The sequence below is a fragment of the Pomacea canaliculata genome, linkage group LG8 (genome assembly GCF_003073045.1).
Source record: "Pomacea canaliculata isolate SZHN2017 linkage group LG8, ASM307304v1, whole genome shotgun sequence".
Taxonomy (NCBI): domain Eukaryota; kingdom Metazoa; phylum Mollusca; class Gastropoda; order Architaenioglossa; family Ampullariidae; genus Pomacea; species Pomacea canaliculata.
Genome location: NC_037597.1, coordinates 27,087,275 through 27,109,940, shown reverse-complemented (window position 1 = coordinate 27,109,940; position 22,666 = coordinate 27,087,275). Strand labels below are relative to the sequence as shown.

General features: G+C 45.4%; 1 protein-coding gene across 1 annotated transcript in view; it reads right to left on the bottom strand.

Moving 5' to 3' along the window:
* Nucleotides 1-22,666, bottom strand: part of LOC112570643 (E3 ubiquitin-protein ligase TRIM9-like) — a 90,682-nt gene that overhangs the window by 10,736 nt on the left and 57,280 nt on the right. Inside the window, 2 exon segments of the mRNA XM_025249184.1 lie at nt 3,012-3,236; nt 16,219-16,357. Coding sequence (XP_025104969.1) covers nt 3,012-3,236; nt 16,219-16,357 — 364 coding nt within the window.

The following is a 22,666-nucleotide window of genomic DNA, read 5'->3' as shown; positions in this document are numbered from 1 at the left end:
AAGCAAGTCGCGGGCCTGAAGCCAAAGCGAGGCTCGTTATCACCTTCAGCTCCCGGGTGTAAGACTGTGGCGCCACCTACTCACAACCACCTCAGTCTACTGGTAGATAATCTGAAATAGATGACCTTACACCATCTTCTCTTGTATCAACATTGTCATGCTCTGACCAAACTTCTGTTGATAAACTAGGATTCAGATGAATTAGTTTAATTGTCTTTCTCATCCCATAATATCCCAGAAATGTTTCACACAATCTACAGAATGAAAATATCAAATATCAAACCTGTCCAACCATGAAAAAGTTCCTATTTTAAAGTGAGCACGATTAAATTTTGAAATGATGGTGAAGATATTCACGACGACGACAACGACGATGATGGTCATGATGCTAATGATAATTTATGCAAATGAGAGAAAGAGAGCGCGAGAAGGAGAGAAGGACTGAGAAACAGCCAGCAGATGAGAGCCTCGTCCACTCCAATCGTGATTACACGCCGAGTGTTCGGCTAACCACTGTACTCCAGCCTCCTCGTCCTCAGAAGCCTCTTCACTGTTGGCGACTCGCGACATTAAATGGCTTCTGTCAAGATGGCGGCTGCGTGTCTTCCGTCTCCTCCTCGCTTCCAATCCTTCTCTCGGGTCCCCACAAACGAAGCTTCATGCATGACAATAAAGCTACTCTTCTGCTCGGCTTTGTCATCAGTCATCTCTCAACTCATCCTCCGGCTGCACAGCGAGCAGAACCGAAACCGGAGTCGAACGCCGAGGGCTTTACGCATGCGCAGTCAGCCCACTCATTCTTGCATCTATCATGGCAGGTCTGGTAGGGGCCAACAGATGCCAAAGTTAATGTCTTTTTTTGACAAGGCTGCCTCCTACTACACCTCTTTCTGTAAATGATGAGGACGAATTTGCACAGAAAGCAAATTACATCGGAACAATGAATTGTCTTTTTCCCTTTCTGCTGAAACACATGGCCTTCATTTGCCAAGTCCTAAAATAGCATCCATGAAAATTGATGCTGGCCTTAACACATTGATTTTTTGAGGGCAGCATCCATTACTGTCTCTGAATCACATTTGTGCGAAGCAAGAATTTTTTTCTTCTATAAAGTCAGTGCCCCGAATACAATTATTTACTTCATTTAAAAGAAAAAAAGCAACAACCTATGTTCCATCTTTGCATATATTTAATGAAGATATAACGAAATTAGAAAAAAGTTTAACGATCAAAAGAGGGCGTCGATGATAATTTTTAAAACATATTTTATCGCCGTTCCGTTATCTCTTATCGCCTCTGCCATCGCAGTGCTCGTACCCCACCCAAGGTCCAAATCATCGTCTTCTCCGTGTTTACCTGAGCCGTTATGCTCACCTGCTTGCACACAAGTTCAACATTTCAATTTCCATGCTACCTTGATTGCCACGCGGCATCGTTTCGCCGCTCAACCTTCTCCTCCCTTCCTCTCCTCCCTACTGGCTTCTCCTCCCTGTGTACTGGCGGTTGGTGAACCACTGAATGCCACGTCAGACGCCAGATAACAGTGTCGTCGTTTGACGAACTGCCGTCTGGCCCTGCACCTGTTATCTTCATCCGAGGAACCTACAGAGCATCCCCAGCGATGTGTGTAGACATGCACCCGACTCTCTGTTTGATCATTCTCTTCACGGATAATAACTCGTCTTCACCCAACGTGCATTTTACAACGCGTAACACCCACGTGATCATTGCCAAACAACAAAAATAAAAAACAACAAACAAAAAAAACCCAAACTTGAAAAACATGAGAAGGTGGATAATTCAGTATACTGTTGTGTCAAAACCTCCATACACAATAAAGATTTATATTATTCAACTTCTTACCCCTTTTCGGGTATCTCGGGGTATCCTGGTGTCAGAGTCCAGATGACGCTTGTGAAGACTGACGATACTTAACAATAAACGTTATTCTTTGTTTATTCCTCTCTCATTCCCCAGGCCTGTATGAAGCAGTTGTGTTATTCCTAGTCCAGGTAACACTTCACTGGAAAGTTACCTTTGAAGTGGAAACTACTTCAACGCCCTCATTTCCGATATCATTAACTTCTAAACAAAAACATTGTGTGGGTGTCAGTGTATTTTCTGAGCTGATAAAAACCTTCTCTCCTGGACGTGTTTGATCTCCTCACTTCCTCCTCCCGGGTTTCCCTCCACATCAATTCCACACTCGTGTCTTGTTCACAGAGCTTTTCAACATGACAATAGGAGAAGTGGCATGGCTTCTCTAAAAGCGTGTCCAGCGCCCATTAAACGTAACTCTAGCTTTCAAATTATCTCCCCGTCTCCTCCAAACTTATCCCATCTCACCTTCTTCCCTCTCCTTTCATCCTCTACTTGCTTCCCCTTCAACATCGCTTCTCTCCCCTACTTTTCCATTACTCTGCACGCGCACGAACGCGCAAATAATCGCGGACAGATTTTTTTTTTATTTATTGGCAAGGTGCGAAGGGGGAGCCCACGGCCCCGAGGCTCGCAGCAGCTGACGTGGGCCTCAAAAGTAATTGGTTAGCACCTTTCTGATTCCCTCCTTCCCTCCTCCCTCATCCCCCACACAGTAAATTTTCCTAGTTGCCCTCATGCCACCATTCACACTACCCTCGTGTTATCAGACCTCGTTAAAAACTGCCAGTGCCAGCCGAACTCCACGTCGCCACTGGTCTCATTAACCTGCCGGGTACTTTACATACCCGGGACCTACAATACTTCCTTCCAGAAAAACACTTCCACAAACTAGGTCAAACAGAGAGCAAAGATAATTGCTATTTTTGGAACTACATATATCTATTTGTTTATTCAGTGCACAGCTTGCCTGCCGAGATCCACCCTGCATTCTTCAATTACTATTAATAAATCATTACCACGGGTGGCGATGCCAAGTGTTGAGATCCTTCCATGAAGAGACAGACAAAGCATATGGTGACAGAGTTAAGGAGATGTGGATGGAAGGAAGAAAAGAAAGAAAGAGCACATACCCAGCATGAGGTTCTTGTCCACATCAAAGCGGCAGATGCCGATGGAGGGGTCTGTATGGCAGTCGTAGCGGTCAATGATGACCTCCCAGTAGTGAACTCCCTTAGAGAAGCCCACGGTTCCCATGGCAACACGATGGTCAAAGCTGCTGCACGTGACACTCAGGTTGTTATTGGAGAATAACACATCCGGGTGTGTGGTGCCGGGGTCGAAGGTAAACCAAGCCACTGCAAAGGGAAAAAAACATATTAAGACAGTTGCCCTGCTTTAAATAACTCTTTTTCTTCTTATCTCTTCACCTTTCTCTCTCTTTCACACATCCACCCGACCCTACCCACACTCACATATAAACACAGTCGCTATTATTTCCACTAATCTCTTAAAGACACTTTGATATTAAGTATACCTAGAACAGTTTCCCGTTTAAAATTCTTATGATGATGATTATTATTTTATTATTATTATTACTATTAGTCATTACTGATAAACGTGAGAAATAAAGGTGTCCCAACTACGGCACAAGATCATTTTACGATTTCTCCAGGGTGTACGAAATGCAACACAAAATTCCAGTAAAAAGAAAAAAAGGAATGAACAGACTAGAGAGGCAAGAAAATATTTAAAACATCGGAGAGCGAAAAAAAAATTAGGACTTCACGAACAGCAAGAACCATATTAGGTCAAAAAAGTTCCGATCCGTGTGGATTTTCTTTCTTTTCTTTTCTTTTTTTTTTTTTTTTTTACATTAATGCCACATTTTTAAATCTTTTAAAAAAGTGTAGAGAATGCCTTCTTCCTTTTAAAAATATTATTTTTCTGGAGATCCTTCTTCCTAAGGATTAGTGTTGTTTTTGGCATAAGTTGGCCTCAAGACCACGAGCTTGGATGGAAGGCAACACGTGGATGTTTTTATGGTACCAGGAGACCCAGGCTCCTAGATACACTATTTACTTTTCCATGGAGTAAAGAAGATGAAATAGAACAGAAATTAATCACATTCCGACACAACTGACACAAAAGAACAGGGAGAGGAAATGACTCCGAAGGAACAAGATAAAAGGATGAAGATGCCAATAATGTTGGTGATAAAAACACTAATATTGGATTTGATCTTAACTATACAGACATGTCTTCCTGGTTGTTGATTCTTAAACTTCTTGTAAATGACAGACCACATTTTCTCCAGAATAGAACAAGAGTTGTAGAATCTCTAACTTGAATAGAAAATTTTCTTGTAAACAATAAGTGCAACACACAATGGGTAGGTCTTTGTCTGCCTCCGATTCCTATTGTGTAAACTTTGTTTCTTGCATGTTTGTTTAGCTTTTATGATAACAACGTTTTATTTACACATTTCTCTGATCACGAGATATCGATCAACAAATAAACTAAGAAAAAAGTCAGGACCACCACCAAAGCCTAGCAAATTTGTCAAACAAAGAAGCTGAGAGACTCAAACACTCATTGTTAGGGTTACTGATTCTTAAAACTGAGTTAGTGTCTTCCCAGGGCAGCCACGCCATTCCATTGCGAATATTGGCAAATAATAATCACATATTAAATTAAGCTCAGTAAACAAGTGTACAAAGGGAACAAACTAAGAGGGCGAACAAGAAAGAGTTCAGCTGTCCCTACAATTAGTGTGTCGTGTGGACAAGTGTTCAGAGAAAGTAAGTCTTCAATTCCCGTAAGGAACTGATGTATTGTAAGACCAAAGCAGAAATGGCCGACCTCGTGCCCTGGGGGTAAATCTCTTCCAGACAACAATTCCCTGACCTGCCATGTACGGCCTATGAAGTGGTTTTAGAAAGTCATGAAAACTATTCCCCATGGCACAGGACATGACATGAAGAGATGCTATGGTCAATAAACTCCGACAGGACTGTTTGCGGAAACAAGGGTTAAATTGTATGTGTATACTGGGTCACACACCAGATTAGTCCAGATACCCTACTAGCCAGAGCATTTATTGATTTTAATGTTTTTAATGATCACTGATCGCGGACAATAAGTAAAATTGCGAGTGACGACCCTGTTGCTTCAAAAGTGTGATGCGAGAAACGAGTGGTTGCCTTTCTCAGTGAGCAACCAGCTTCAACTTCATCCTTGGCTGCTTTGTAACCAAGGAATTAGTCACGCTCTGTCTTTCCCATGAAACATGGGGTCTGTGAGACACATACCACCAGCAACACTGGACTACCCCGGTGGCTGAGAACCCTGTTGCTGGAAGTGTGGAATGTCCATCACCCGGAACTGGAGGCGGCGGTGAAACACAAGGCGTTACCACCTTGTCGCCATCGTCTGCTGCTTGTAAGGCCGTTGGCGATGGCAATCGACTGTAGACCTTCGTGTCTGCAGAAAGCCATATGTGAAAGTTTGCAATGCTTTGCTTGGGAAAATGTCCTTGTTTGAGCTCGGTTGCGGGAAAACGCATTTGGAAGCAAGTCGTTAGTCACACTTAGGAGGAAAAGCTTATCCTCGGGGACAGTAATGGTTCGGATCGCATTAACCTAGAACAGTAGCCGCGATTCTTTTCAAGGAGCTTAAGTAGTAACAAAAAATTGTTTTAGAAAGACTAGATGAAAAGATAAAGAGGCATAAAAAATAGAATATTCTTGTCGGATCCAAACACATACGTTTGAGTCTTTCGTTAATATGCTAAAAAAAATTAGTTAAGAATTTACAACGATTATTTGTCTTCTTACGTTCTCTCTCTAATGAACAAATTTGACTAAATTAGCTGAAAGTTTCTATACCCCATGTGACCAACAACATAAGGTTCAAACCTCGGCAAACACCTCGCCCTTTGACCCCCACACTAAGACACATCTTTGCCATTTGCGCATCGCCCTCTGACACCTCTACCATGACCTGCAATATTTTAGCACCTTGCCTGACACCACAGAACAGAAAAAAATTCATCAGAAAGTTCTTTATCGTAATACTTGGCACAGAAGGTCCATCTGCCTCACTGCCAGCCCGATAACTAGACGACCTTTCTACCTGCATGCAGGAATTACACTATAAATGTCACCAGCTGCTGCTTTCCTGCACTGAACTCCTCTCACCAGTCAACAATTTATTTTATTTTTTCGGTTGCACGCCAAGCGGGAGTCGAGCCCTTCCCCTCCGTTCTGCCGTGGGCCCTATCATAATTTTGTGAAAGCCCGAAGCTGGTTTCCGCCATATTAAATTTCCCGACAGGCTTTTGGTGGAGAATCTCGTGGCTTCACGAAGCGCGTGATTTGCAAATTTATGAGCTTGGTGGAGAAGTCTGATGCTCTGATGATTTCCGCCGAAGCAGTAAAGAAACATATGTACATACTTGGAAGCGAGGCTGCTTTGCATCACGTGTGTTTATGGGATGTGCGAGTGTCCAGTTCCCACTCAGCTTCCCGCACAGAGAGCTGGATAAGAGATTTACTTTCCACATAAGTACATGACAGAGTGATAAGCCAACAACTAATGGGGTGAAGTTTAAGATAAATGTCGGCGAGCCTGTAGAGTAGAGGATCCAGAGCCTGTAGATGTACCAGCGAGTATCCAATGTTACCCGAGGTCCGTGTTTCTCTTTTTCCGTCTTTTGCTCTCGTTCTCTCTCTCTTCTCTTGGGGTTAAGGGGCTGCTCACCAATGAAGATGGACACAAATTTCCAGCTGCCCAAGCGAGATGTATTTTCTTGGCTGTCATCATAACCGGCCTTTTCATGTGCTCTGCAGTTGTGGAATCGAACCCTGGTCCGTGTGCCAAGTGACGGGTTCATCGGATCAAACAGCAAACAGGCAGAAGGCAGGTTTAGTTGTACAGTCTCGGCGAACCCTACATACCTCGCCACACCTAGCACTGAGAACGTGTGTCACGTGCCAGGACAACCTAGTCTTGAAAGTTTGGCGATGTCTAAATATTCCCTTACTAGCTGTCTATCTCCACTAGAACTTGCTCAATGAAATCTGGTGTCACCCATTGACAATCAGGTTCGTGGAAACCATTGCCCACCCGATTTCTGAACATTGCCAAGCCGCGCAACAAGCAACATTTTACTAACCTTCAACAAATTATCATTGCAACCAACGAACAAACAAACATAGAGAACAAAGTCTGTGACTCTGGAAGTGGAAAATGAACAGCTAAAGAAACGACTGGAGGAAACGGAAGGTGAACTCGACAGCCTGGAAGCAGCGAAGTAATGTGAATTTTTGTGGCTTGGAAGAGACCAGCCAGGAGAACTATGTTGTATGAGACTAAAATGTAATCGGACGTTTGACCGAACTTTGTGAGGATTCATCATGACCCCGAGCGCGCACACCGCCCCGGGAAACCGAGACCGGGTGTTGCCGGTTGTTGCCCACCCCAGGCCTATGATCGAGAGGTTTCAGAGATGGTCTGACAAAATGCTCCCGATTGGTAGTAAAACTTTTCGAGACAAGCTGAGAGCAGTGGACACCAGAGAGGTCAATGACCTGACCAGGCATACAAAGAGTTTGTGATGAATAGAATAGGACTGAATGATGAGGACTTCCTAAGGCACGTGACCAACTTCGATATAGTCTACAAGAAACCTTTTTGGATTCTGCCAGTCTGATGGCAATATACCTACCCCATATTTGAGCTGATGTGTGAAGATATCCCACATGGTCTTATAGTGCTAATAAGGAATGATTTAAAAACATATTAAAAAAATATATATATATCTCATGACCATATGCTTGCTTAAGCTGTGAAGAACCTTTTTGGATGGTTTTAAGGGATTTAATGATTGTTTTTTCCATGCACCACCTGTGGAATAACATTATTATCAGACGAGTAAAGATGGAAAAAAATTGTTCTGGAAAAGTTGACACCTTTATTCTACCTGAATCTTTTATATTCATTCTGAATGTTGAAACAGTTAAATCTTGTGTCTGATAAGGTCTGAGTGTTTGACAGAGAAAACAGCAAACACAAGGGGCTAGGTGCCACCCTATGATGTTTGGTTTGAGGACAGGAAGATAGAATAGCTTACAGTAAAGAAAGAGAAGCTTCTAGAAATTGGTGGTTGGGCTTGTGAGCAAAGGAAAAATTTCCGTCTTGGACTTCCTCGGACAGACAATAAAGCTTGATTTGAATTTGGTAAAAGTAAACGAACAAACATAAACTCAATTAAAAATTAGGTTCTTATAAAATGCAATGAATAAAAACCAAAATAAATTTGGGAAATAATTAGAAGATACAGAAGCAGACAGTCTGTAGTAGGAAATCTTGCTCTCGTTTCATTTTACTGATTCACCAAAGCGTGTTGTCACTCTTATCTAGTTTACTTTCTACCCTTCTTTAAACAGTTGTTTCCTTATCTCGTCCTTCCTCTCTGCCCACTTCTGTCCCTTATTTTATTTTTACTCTCTCTCCGTCGTGGGGTTTAGGGGGAGGTAATATCATGATGCCATTACCGCTTTCAGCACGCCATTTCCACTTTTATCTCTTTTTGCAGGATATGTTCACAGAACAAAGTCTACTTCCGGTGATTTACAATCGGATACATCGCGCTGGGCGGGCGCTACCTGGACTCAGAACTTTGAAGAACATTCATCCTGCAAAAAGGTCGACATTTCGGCATCAGCTGTTACCTGCAGTATCTACATCATCGGCTCACCGTCGGCTGCAAATTCGTGGCCACGATAACGAAAACTCATCGACAGTATGGCGGCGAGGGGAAACTTCTCCCAAAGGTTGCGAGGCCGGCGAGTCTATAGGACGCCCGAAGGTTTATATCAACTCCGGAAAGACCATGAGATAGAGACAAGGCTGAGAGAGACAGGTCAGGTAGGGTGATGAAGGCAACAAACTAAAGACAGATACAGGTAAAACAGGTGAGAAACTGTCTTCTTCTTAATAAGCATGGCATCTGATGACAGGGCATCGTGCCAGACCCCGGGGTAGGGTTGATTGTTGCACTCCCGCAACCCCGAACGATGCGGAGGTCTGTCGTGGAATGTTGCTGCTTTATGAGATGATACGGACTGGCGCCGTGCACAAGCCTCTGGAAGAAGAGGAGGACGAAGCTTTCCGCCAGTCTGATAAGACTGGAGTTTTAAAAAGCTTGAAATTGGCTAAATATTGAGAACATCAGCCTCCAATTTTGCCTTGTTTTATGGACGATTGCCTTCTACGTGTTATCAACGGTGTGTCTATCGGTTCAACTACGTTCATCTTTGCTTTAAATAACACTCCTTCCACCGGCGCCACCATCATCGTAATCATCGTCAATCAATCATCAGTCGTCGTCGTCGTCACCACAAAAAGGTGGAGAATAGTTTACAAAAGACCTGCATCACTTTGTATCAAAAGAACATCTACAAAGGCCGCTTCTGTTATTGTTTCTATCGTCGTTTCATCGACACAGGCCAATGCTTCCTTAGTCTGCTCTCAAGCAGTTATCCAATCTGCCCTTTTGACCAATCGCTTCTCCTGTAACATACGACCTGACCAATCGTTCTGTCGGATAAATAAAAATGTGTTTCTACACGTCCAATCGCTTTTCAACAGGCATTATGCTATTATAGATATTAGAGAATGTTGATGCTTTAAATCCTTTTTATTTTTTGCGGCTGTGATTTCACAGTTTTGTTTCTTTGCTACACGCAGGTGAAAGGTTATCAGATTAACAAATGGCTGCACGATCGGTTCCTAATCTTTATTATTCAGCCTTGTCCTTACGACGATGGACACAACTCACCTTGACTTTCCTGTTGAACAAAAAACGTTCAAATTTATTTTTCTTCAAAAAAAGCCAAATTTCAGTCACAAAAAGTTCATAATATATTTCAATTAAAAGACGAAAACAAATCGCTTTTAATGCTATCAGCTCACAAGAACATGAAAAATACCGCATTGGTGCTACTGCCTGGCCATGTGCAGTTCGTTAGCCGCCTGGCAGGCATTGTAAATATAATAAATAACCTGAGACAAATCTTGGCAGATATCACCCTAACCTACTGCACGGACCCGCGACAAATCCCTCAGGAGCCGACAAACCAACGACTCCCGTCATCGCTGTTATCAGAGACGAGAGGACGGCGAGAGGAACTGCATGGAGGCTGATAAACCAGGTCTCACCCCCAGACCCTCGCTGTCTACGTCCCTCTCTTATCAAGACAAATCGAGTTTTGGTGAAGCCAGATAGATCATCCCCGAGCCTGGCAATGTTGGATGCCGGGCAGGCTTGGCTGGCCATCTTGGTTGTCGGTGGCTCGCTGGCTGGACACCCAAAAAGACGATGGAGTAGATTCCACAAATCGTCGTCGGCGGCGACATCTCGTTGATAAGCCGACCGCCGACAGCGGAAAGCCCGAAGCTAAATCTTTCGACGATCCGGAAAAAATGGAATTGAAGGCGAAAGGGAGGCGGTCTTGCTTGGACATTGGGAATTCCATCGGCCAGACTGAGGTTGTGTCCTAATCACCCGATCATTCCCCGCTTGAAACTGGGTCTGGAGGATCGGCGAACCTGGTTTAAGAGGATTAAGGAACAACCTTCGTTCTCAATTTCATTTCACCCATAAGGTTAGGTCTAGTTTGATCATGATCGAGAATTAGGTTCGGGATGGAAAGAGGATCCGACAGTGTGGTAATCTGTCCTTGCAGCTGATTGGCCGACTCTTATCACGAGACCAAGAAGATAATCAATCTTAATTATCAAAACGACAAGACAGTAGCAGCAAGCTAGTATTTTGTTGTTAATTTAAGGAAGTCATTTTGATATTCTTCCAGACCTGTTGCAAGAATAGAACGAGTCTACAAACAGTTATTTTCGATAAGAAGCCAGAGATTGCGGAGAGTCAACAACCAAAACCTGAATTGCCGATGAACACGAAGCTAGTTCCTGGCTGATCAGCTTTTTAAATAAATAAAATAAAAACCCTAACCTAGCCAGGCTCCGATCACAAATGACCATCAGATCAATACTTGGTGCTACGGTTGCCTACCCGCCAGAAAAGCTTGAGTCCACTGACGACAGGGACGATAATTGACGAGGACGTTAGCCCCGGAGACCTTGTGTCAAGAGGCAGCAAGAAGCCGAATAGTGCCGAGAGTCAATCTCTTGGGTGCCACTGAGAGAGAAGAGAACCAGAATCTTCTGACACAGAAACGACTTTGATTTCTCTCAGGGAGGCGCGGCGAGAGGACACAGGAAGTCCATTTTATCAGCAGGCACGAGAGTGGAGCTTAGAGAGAGAGAGAGAGAAAAAACATTGTAAACCCACTCAGATGAAGAAATGGTGAGCTGTGTTCGTCCTCGCCTGAACATCTCGCGCACACCGCGCCTTTGGGGAGAATTTAAAAGTATCTAGCTGCGATGTCGATAATGACTTCATAAACTTTCGCGGGGAAAGATTTACATCAGTCCCCAAAGTTGGTTTACTCAGCCTCGCATTTCAAAGTGCCACACTTCAGCATCGTGCTTAATCTTCTGGCATCTGCCGGCCGCTCATACTGCAGCCCGGAGGCCAGCATCCTCCTCGTGCAGTGGGGGAGAGAGACAAGGAAGGCGAGATAGGAGGGGACGGGGAGGTGAGAGAGACAGAGAGGAAAGAGGAGGATCGTGGTAATTTGTAAACTACTTTTAGCTTTCATACTAATTTGTAACCTGGCCTTAGCTTTCATAGTGATTTGTAAACCGACTTTAGCATCCATGTAAATTTTTGGTATATACACAGTTCAAACTCACTCTCCTCCCTCCACATTACCGCTCAGTCAATAATTTTTTATCAGTTCTAATTATGTTAGTTTATTTAGTGAAAATTGTATTTTGTGCATGTTTCCAGGACAGACTACGACTGATGTGACTATAGAAGGTTACTAAAATGAGGCTTTGCAAGAGCAGACGACAATAGACAGGAAGATCTTTTGAACCAGACACTACTGAGTGTGACACCCACTCACACCTGCAAACCTCGATCTCCTTGTGTTCCAAGTTGTTTGAGCCATCGCAAATCCATCTCTCAATCCCTGTTGGTCTTTTAGTATTGTGATCCCCCATCACTCACTTTTTTCTCATCCTAATGTCCTCCCTGTGGTCTAGTCTCCATCTACTCACCATCATCAATCAAACTCAAATTAGCGAGAGTTTAACTGGTACCGGAAGTAGAATGTGCGCGGGCAATATATTGTGCTTATCTTCCGCCGTGCTGCGCCATCGCTTGCGCTCCTTCTGCTCGAGTAAGAAAAACAAACAAATTCTCGCCACTTGTTAAAACACCGCGGCTCGGCAATAATTATAGCTTAATAGAACTTCAAAAGCCTGCTGACAGTGCAAAGAACAGGAACAAGGACAGGGGCCTGGAAAAACCCTGAGACGACAGAGAAGAGGAAAATTTGGGAAAAATCTGGAAGATTCGAAACGCAGCCATCAGCACTTTTTTGAACGATCGTGGAGAATGTCAGCTCAGCCATCTCCATCCTCTAGAATTAAGAAGCAAAATAGAAAGAGTGATTAAAGGAATAAATAAAAGGAAGAGCTGTCGATGCTTATGATGAGTGCAGCAAAGTGTTACAGTGTTACACGGCACAGGTAAGTATGTCAGTCACGCGCTGCCACTCTTATTCCCATCCCCGTGTCACGCCTGAGTGAGAAGAGTTCAGTCACGCGTCGCGTTCCGCTGCGGCGAGCGGCAAGCGAAGCCTCGCCGATCAAAAACAAACTGCTCGCCGCTCAGCTTCCTGCGTTTGTCGCAGACACATTAGACGAGGCCCCCCGTCTCCTCCACAGGTAAGAAAGGTGGCGAGAGCCGGACCGGCCCGGGGATTTCTCCACAATGGAGCAACAAACATCTGCCACCTCCACCCGCCAGGGAGCCGCCAGGTGCGAAAGCAGGACCGCGGGTCGGAGGTCAGCCATGGAGCCTGGGCTGTGAGTAAGAGTGAAAAAACTCAAGTGATGCCCTCATGATCTGATAATTCAGCAGTTTTTGATATTTACCATCCTTTCCTTCCTGTCATAAAAGTGAAATAAAGATCCTTTACCCTCGCCCCTTCTTAATGAAGAGTCTAGTTCGGAAAATTCAGGAAGCATCAGAGAATCTTGGAAGTAAAGGTTTCTTTTCATACTGTTGCTAAAACCGAGGGTATTAAAAAAAATAGAAACGTTTTGCTACAGTCAGTGAGCTCCTGTTTTCACAAAGACAAGAAAAGAAATGTTCCAAATGAATTCAGACAAGTTTATTCATTCCTTAGAAGAAGTACAAAGCTAGACGAGCTTAATAAATCCATATGCTTGAATATTTATGAAATTGCCATCTAAACGATCGAAAATTGAAGGATTTATCTTAATTCTGACCAAGAAATAAAAATCGTCTAAACGATAATTTCTTGTGGAAATAATTGCAAGGGACACAACTCCAGAAGCGAACATTCTCACCGCAGGAGTAATGCGCCCCAGCGTGAAGTAATTAAAGTGCGGAACACGAGATCAAAGTTTAACGGTCCCAAGATGGCGTCCCACTGCTTGTTTGTCAGCGGTTACAGCCACCCCTTCCCCACCCTCACAGGAGCGCGACCCAGGATAGTTGCAGAGTTCGGGTGGTCGCTAAGGCTGCGTTTCTTGAGTGAAGAGAAAACAAACCTTCGACGGCAGGGAGTGGGTCTGGAACCTGCAGGACAGCTGACACAACACACCCAACTCCTCACCTCCTGCACACGACTCACTTGAAGTTTCAAACAGAAATGAAGGGAAACCCCATCCACAGTTCTGCTACAGAAATCAGTTGCCAGTCAAAAGCCAAACACGCGGCGGGGTGGGATCGGTTAGAAGATGAGAAGCTGAGGTCCCTGAGAGTGTAAGACTACAAATACACCGCATGCTTGTCGGGTGTCAGGGGAGTGTACAGGAACGGGAATGTGTACACATCACTGGAACTAGGCATCCAGTATATCTGTATACATCGTAAAAACACACTTTGCTGTCGTACACATGACTGATAGTGGGGATGTGCCGGTGTACCCAGAGTGAGCAAGAAACAGTTGTTATACCTAACTTTTGCAACAAAATTTCATTTTTAAACAATAAATGTTTGAGTGATTGGAATGAAAATGAAGTGCAGTACACAACACAATTAACAAATTTAATAATTATTATTATTTAGAATGGTTTGTGCTCCCTTCTCCCTGGTGACCCGGAGGAACAGAGGTTAGCGCCTGTCACCAGTACAATGAAGGTTGGCTGTCCGGGGTTCAACTCTCGTCTTGGGCACGCTGTTCTTTCTCTGCATGTGGCATCTGTTTACAGGGCTGACTGCCTGGTCGTGATATAATCTTAGTTACTGGCTCGGCATAAACACAAATTCTATCCCCCTCCCCACTAACTCTTCTTGTTTCTTCTTGGTGGGTATTCTTCCCTTATTTTGTCCTCTCTCTTTTGTCTTCCGCAAGACTTACCCCCGCGTACGACAGAGAGAGGGAGGGTGAGCTGTAAGCACTTATACCCTGAACTGGTCCTTGCCTCTTATTTGTTCCTCGCCATACAACTGCGAACCGTAGACACCATAGCTAACGAGCGACTTTTATCTTTCGTGAAGCCAGCGACATCTGTTGCGAGACTTTCAGTGAAGGGCCGACGGGAGAAGTGTGAATAGGTGAACAAGCGAGACGCACAGTGCAGGCGAGATAAAGGTGAGCGAAGTGGAACACCAGTCTACCCTAAAGCTGCAGGTACTCGGGTAGACATGGGGGCTCCGAGTGCTGACAGGCCGAGGAAGACTTGTCAGGGAACAGAGTGCGAGAACTTCGGGTGTTTCGGGTTCAACCCGACTGCTTCGTCCATTTTTATTTTCCTTGGGAGCAGCGATGACACGGCAATCGTGAAGCAGCCAAACTAAAAAAGTTGATTTCTTCGCAAGAAGACCCGCACACAGGGAGCAGCCCCGCCGCCGAACGCAGAAAAAGTATTTAGGGTTTTGCTTGACATAATCCTTCAACACGAATCACAGGTATGCACCGCACGTACCTGGATGTTCTACACCTCAGCCACCGTGTAATGATTCAGACTAGACAGCAAATGTCTTTTCAGTTCCTCCATTGTTTCTCCTTCGTCAGTCTGTCTGCTGCACGGAAGGACCAGCGAGTTACCAACGACAACCACCACCGGGGCCCAGGAATGGCTTTCAACCCTGGCTTTGCACTGATTACCTGGCTTACTCTCTATCCCCGAGTACAAGTTCTTTCTTCTGCAGCTTTTGTTGGGGTGGGAGACGAAGGAAGTTATTTTCTCGGGTGTCGGAAGGTCTTGTTGTCTGTGACAAGCGCAAAGCTGCGGGGACTTGTTGGTCTGACATTGAGACAGTGAAGACCAAGTCCACGAGGATCTGGCTGCTGTGTGTTTGTCTGTCCTTCCCCCCATCTATCTCTGTATCAGTATCTGTCCTTCCCCTCATCTATCTCTGTATCAGTATTGCACATGTTCAAGTATATCTGTATATGTAACGATTTTTAAAATGTTGCATGTGTCCATTTTCATGCATATGTAGGTTGGTGGGTATATTTCAGTCTGTGACATCTGCATCATGGAATGTCATGGTTCATCAGACACGTGCAAAGGAGGCAACGAACACGAAGACTTCACTACAACAGAGAAGACAAAGAACACACCAAACAAATAAAATGATCTGTGAGGTCGGGTAGGATTTGCTTTAATTAAACTTCTATGTCTTTGGTGGAATGCTGCTCTGTCAGGAGGAAAATTTCACTCAGCAATCATGGTGTTTCCTTCCAATGTCTTCTCTTGTTCCACGAGATGGGTTCTGTTGGTGGTTCCCTGTCTTTGCCTTACGATTGCAGGTCCTGTACAAGTCCTCCAGAGACCCTACATAAACTTACATAAACTTACTATCAAGTCAGGTTGCAGTTAAAAATCGCCGAATGGAGGAGCGACAGAGTCCACAGCCTCGGCTACCACGCAGTTACGAGAAACGAGAGGGTTTCATTCTGTCTTACTCTAGATACGGTGAACCACTTACACAACCGCAGTGTTATGAGATCTTTTGTGTGGAGAGAATGTTTCTGGGTGTACGGGTACGGGTACAATCTACGTCACATTCAGGCTGCTGTGGCACCTACACTTCAGCTGCTCATCCACATTTAGTGTTCACTGTAGCACGTGACAGCCATGCACCGGTGACCTGCACATTTAGTGTTCACGGTAGCACGTGACAGTCACGCACGGATGACGTGAGCCACTGACCTTCCGCTGTCTGCAGGGAGACGATGTCGCTGTACTCGCTCTCGCCGGCGTGGTTGTGGGCCTTGACGCGGGCGTTGTAGATGCTGTTGAAGTGCAGGCCGTCCACAGTGCAGATGGTCTCCCGGCCCACGTACACCACCTGTGAACAAGAGGAGACAATCAGTCATTACACTCCATGTCAACACATCATCCACTAAGTGATTACACCACTGGAAGACATCAACAATGTTTTACGAAATCTTTGAGACAAACTGGGAGCGAGCAGCCTGGTGGTCACGGTTCGATACCCGGGTAGCGCAGCATTAGGTCCATCTGTGGAGTGGAGACCCGACTCACGAGGTAGAAAAGAAAAAAAGCCCTCGCAAAAATAATGTAAATAAAAATGACTCGTGAGATGTAATGGACTGACATGTAACAGGTAATGCAGTGTGACTGATACTTAATACACACAGTAGTGTGGTGATGCCTGAAGCTGCAGACCAGTTGTTGTGTTGCACTCACACACTTATACACAGGAACAATGGTTATCGCCGATGACTACAAGCAACAGACTTGTGCACTCGCCGATAATAAACCAGTCTCCACATTTTCAATAATGCCATCATAATGCCACAATCGGACAAAACGGTTGGAAGAAGAGAAATTTACAATTTTAAAACTCAACCACTTGATGTTGAAACGCGCCGTGAATTGCCCGCAGAACATTTCCCGATAATCACATCGATAATGTCTGCGACCAAGTCTTTTACGGGATTAAAAAGTAAAAAAGGACAGAGCCACCTCCATAAATCTGCCACCCGACACCACAAATCTCCTTCGATATGCCAGGAAGCACCCTTAACTGTTTTTAGTTTTGAATAAGGAGGTTCAGTTTTACCGAGCAACATAAAACTCATATGTCTGGATTTACAACGGTCTTGTTGACAGTTTCCATCGAATGACACCCAAAGACCCGATGATTAGGCTCTTGAAGATTGCGAAACACTTGGAACAGGGGAACAAATGGCGGCTGGAACCAGGAAAAGGACGGAGTAATGTTCACAGAAATTAATTTCGTGGGAGGTTTGCGCATGATCCGGACATGTTTGGACCACCGAACCCTTCACGAGAGAAGAGTCAGCTCTCTAACCAATCCCATGATAAGGCCACGATTGGGGGAGCACAGTACACCCCAGACTTCATACCCGCCAGAGGGAGGGTAGCAGGAGGTGTGATGTCATGACAGTTTACAGACACCCGAGTCTGAACAGCAATTTAATAACAGATCACAGAAGGCGTGTGTAAACACCGACATGATCAGATGGAGGAACAGACGATCGTTTATAAACTTCTTGACAGGTCCAGACATCGTCTCTAGCGCCACCTAGCATGACGGTGGCGTGATGTCCGAGTCGATGTCTTGTAAGTTCCAGTGATCGAGTTTTGTTCTCTCGTGTGCGCGCATACAAGCCCTCCACCACACTCACACACATTTCATATTAATGCTTAAGAACATCCAGAATCTTTGACCCTGCTCTACGCCAGAGCTAGTGACCCCCAAGGGAAAGTTCTTCCACCTCCAGCCTCCTGACTGCAGCGCCATCCAGCGGTTCCCTGCACGCGAGCGCGTGCTTAGTGTCGTCGTTTCCTCAAAAGGTCAGACAGGGGTGAAATCAGGGTGGATGGCGGAGATCATCACGAGCAGAAACTTGCAGGTCCAAGGAAAGGAGTGGAGGAGGGCAAGAGGGAGGCAAGAATTACATCCCAAAATATGATAAACTGCCGACTGCTGGGATCGATGTAGTGCCTGCAGGTCCATCGGTCAAGACATGAAACCCAGTCGTTATGGCGAAAAGGAAACCGAGGTCCGGCACTGGGAGGCACGCCATGACACTAAAACCTCCATTGTGGTGGTGGTGGTGGTGGTGGTGGGGAGGGACAGAGAGAAGACCTCGCAGTGATACTCGCGCCTGCAATCCACCAGATAGTTTAGTGGCAACATCGTCTGATGGCCGGACGAGGCTGAGGTGTGGGTGGCCAGACAGCAGCCATTAGCAATGCCAGCTCAGACCAAAGGTAGATTAGCGGAGGGTGTCGGGGAATGTTGGGGGAGCTAATCTCTGGCTTTGCTGCTGGCGCCTGGCAACCTTTCCTCGCGACGCCCTCTGGTGTCAACAGGTTTGCAACGTGCAGGATCGAGGGTTAGGCCCCCCCTAATCTCGCGTTAAACACACCTCACAATAATGAAAAAAATAACAGATCAAACATCCGCCGGTCAGCCACGAACCCCCGATCCCTCTTCCCCACGCATTCTTTAGACACACTGTAATAAGGCTAGCTGTCTCACCGAGCGCGGGGCCTGAGGATACATTTATCCTGTCCTTACTTCTCTTCATTATTTTTGTCCCTTTTTCATCAGGGGTTTATAATCTTCTTTCTGAATCCTAGTTAAAATCCGTTTTTCTCCCCTCACCCCACATTCCCTGAAGGTAAGTACGGCAGCGACTACAAACGATTAAAAAGAAAAAAGAATTAAGACACTGGTTTTAAAATGTCGTAATATTATACTTTTTAGTGTAAAGAACGAGGAGATAAAAGGACAAAGGAAAAAATGGAAAAAAAAATGAAAGGAAGGAGAAAAAACAAAGTAAAGAACACAAAGATAAATGCATGCCTCGGTACACAGAGAATGAAGTAACGGGGCTAAGGCGAAAGACCGAAGAAAAGAATCATTGGAAAAAAAAGAAAGAAAGAAAAAGAAAGAAAAAGAAAGGAAAGGGAGCTTCTGCTTCAGTTTACAAACAGAAAGGATGGAGATCGTATTGCCGTCAAGGGCTGCTGGCAGTTGTTGGAGGAATGCTCTGAATGAGAGCAAGCGACTACCCCGGAGACCTCCGCCTACCCGGGAGTTGTGTCAGCCCCGGTGTCTCTACACCATCAGCGATACACCCGCAACAGCCGGTTCATCTGTCAATGAGCACCAGCAGCCAACAAGCGGACGCGTAGGTCAAAGGTTACAGCATCGTCTCAGCTTCCCCATCCTCTCGCCGAGACACGCAACAAATCCCGCGAGACGCGATGCGGCAAGAGATACGGCGGCTGTCGCACGGGGGCGCTGCGGAGAGAGAGGAATCACGTGTTGAGATAATATGAAGTGCAAGTGCTGCCAGGTGTCCTGATACCAGTTGTGTCAATGAGCGGCAGGCGTCCCTCGCCGCCAGGTCTTTGCTGGAGCTTCGGTGCCGAGGGCAGCAGTGAGTGGTTGGCGTGTCAAACGGCGGACTGCCTGACACGCCTGCTGCTGCAGGTGACACCTGAGTCAGGAAGCAGCTGGAGTCTGTTGGAGCCGCAAGTGCTGCGCAGCTCCTGCCACGAACGACGTGTGCAGCAATCGCTACAACATGGGGCTGAGAGAGAGAATGTCCGTGTGTGAGAGAGAGAGAGGAAAGAAGGTCATCCTCCGTGTGTTGGTGTGTATGTGTGTGTGTTGATTTATGTTAGTCTAATAGTTTGACATCTTCTCTTATTGCACAGTTATCCTATCATCCACGTAATAAAACCAATCAGTGCTGTCTCTCTACCTCCCTTAACCTCTTCTTTCCCATCTCTCTATCTCCGCGCTCTGTCCCTCTTCTTCCATCGTATGCCCTCGTCTGTAAAATCTTGTGTAAAGATACAATGAGGTTAGACAGACAGCATCTGTGACACAAGTGTTAACAAGGAGTAGTAGCACCAGGTTGCATTCAAGATGAGAAGAAGAAAGAAACAAAACAAAAACCATTAAAAATTCATCTAGTTCCGTATCCAAGCTACAATTTTTTTTTTTTTTTTTTTTTTTTTTTTTTGCAGAAGCATGCTGGCTTTGAACCCGCTCCCTCGTGTTTGCTAACCACGGAAACACCTGCGCCCAAGCATCGTCGGTGTCTCAGGATTCTGCGGGCAACAAAGGCAGTCGCGGTCGCCGACAGAAAAAAAAAAAAGTTTGGCTGGCGACTATGAAATCATAAGGATGCCAGGCTCCTGTTAGGACAGCAAAGTCTGGTCCAGTGTTGACACTCAGCCTCCATCTTTGTCTGGCTGTCGCCTGCTGGTCAAACCGCACGGCGCCCGCCGCCCACACGACCTCAACCACGACCTCGACCCCGTCCTCAACCCCTCCCTTCTTCATTCTTCAGTCTCGTCGCCGGGCACTCGGGGAACAGAGGGACCTTGATTACAGAGTTCGGGAAGGCCTTGTGAAAGTGTAAAACCGCTCGACGACGACGACGATGACGATGACGATGATAATGATGATGCCTTTTTCTCATCAAAACAAAAACATTTGACTTGTTTCAATTTTGCAGCTTTATACGATAATCCATTCTAACCTCTTGTTTGTTTGTGTCCTTTGAACTCATGTATTGTACACCTTCCGAGGATAGCTACCAGGTTTTTTTCTTTCTTTCTCCAGTGGACCAAAAAAAAAAAAAAAAAGGTTTCTGGCATTAGAGGCCAGACAATCGAATCGCACCAAAATGAACCGAGAGAACACTCGGCTCAATGAATGTCTGAGCGGTTTTTTCCTCCCACCCAAGGTATTGAAACAGGCTTCACAAACCTTCATTAAGTCAAGCGACTGCAATCTCATGGATTTTCAGCGAGCGATCATGAGTCATGAGGGTTGTGTTCCCTGCTCGGTCTTTACAGCAACCAGCCACACAAGGTCTGGAAATCACAGATGCAGTGACTTCCTTCCTTCTTCCACCACCACCATCCTCCCCCACCCCACCCTATTCTACCCCGAATAACACGACCCCGAGATTAAACAGCTCGCTCCCCACAACTCCGTCCATCCCTCCCTCCTGGAAATTTAATATTTCTCATTAATTCCACATCGTCCTGACGGCCGTCCGCCCATAACATACAGTCATAGTAGTTTTGCTCCACTGCCGTCTTCCCTCTAAAAAAAAAGTCTCTGAAATATTAATACTTTTATCTCTCCCTTCAACCAGCTGAGTCTCATGGAGTCAAGTTTTAATTTCACTCATCAATTTTTACAGGTATCAATGTGGATGTCTTGAAAAAAAAACTTGGACGGTAGTTTTGTATTTTTTAGTCGAGTGCTTTCTGGATAAAAATTCGCCAAAGTGCAGGTGGAAAAGTATGTTTTGTTATAGTGATGTAAGTATAACTGACAGGTAGATAAATTGTAAGATGGCCACAAACAGACTTGAGAAAATTTGCTGCAATGCAGGGTAGAAGACATACAGCCCAGCTCACGTGCGCTCAGTAGGGCGTCTGCTTTGAAGTCCAAAATGGCGAAAATGCCTGAAGACACTTTGTTAATATTCCTCAAACATTACATTCCAAGAGACCAGTCCACATAAACAATCGTAAGGTCAGTCGGGCTCAAGTCCTGGGTCATGCTCATCACGAAAAAGCAAAAATTGTTTACATTACGAACGGTGGTTTTGTTGTCGGATGTCCAAAACTTCTCAACTGCTTCAGTCGGCAAGGACCATGTTGATAAAACATTTATCAGCGTGTCAACTCATGGACTATGCAATGAAAACAATGTCTACAGTCTGGTGCAGAAGGACAAAGCAAGAACAGATTGGTTTGAACTGATTTCATCCGACTTCTCTTGTGAACTACAAGGAACTTAGGATGGAATCAATGGACGGAGTTTGGAGAAAGCCACGGGCTTGAAAATGTTGGACTGAATGGTGAGCTCATTTCCGCGCCCTGGCATGGCTGGTTATTTTGTCACAATCACCATTGTTTTGTCAGAGTGCAACAGCATCCTGCTCAGTAGCTTGAAACAATATGTTTACGGGACTGCGGCGGTCCAGCTCCCCGCCTGTAAATTATGTCATGGAGGGCCAGTGAGTCATCGGTCAGAGAGCCGCTGGGCCATGCCGACAGGCCAAAGAGCAGGTGCCCGTTCCTTCATTAAATTATCATGGTAAACGAAGCCAGAGCACGAGCCGCTAAATGAAAATATCAACATCCCGCCGGAGCATGCCCCATCACCCTCCGCCCTACAGTCCTGCAAGTAGTTTGCTGTCCCTCGTTTCAACTTATTAACTTTACGGATTCACTGATGGATGCCGGGAATAGAGGAAAAAATGTCGTTTTAGCACTCAGTCTGCGCCACCTGCTTGGGAAAATGTTTGTGCGAGGTGGATGGAGAAGGATGGAGGTATATGTAGATAAAAAAGAAAAAGAAAAATCTGCTGATGTGAGCTAAGACTGCAGTTGTGTTGTTGCATCATGCTGTAGCATGCTGGGAAAACAATAACGTAAGGCCTGCAACACGAAAACTCGACAAACACTCCACCAGAAGAGCGGGTGGAGTGTGAGAAGCACGAGACCAAGGCGCGGTCCTGCCCTCCTCCAGCTCCTGTCGTCCTGCGCACAGACAATGCAGAATGTTGCCGAGCTAAACAATGTTACATGATTATAAAACCACTTATAGCTCTGGGCTTTT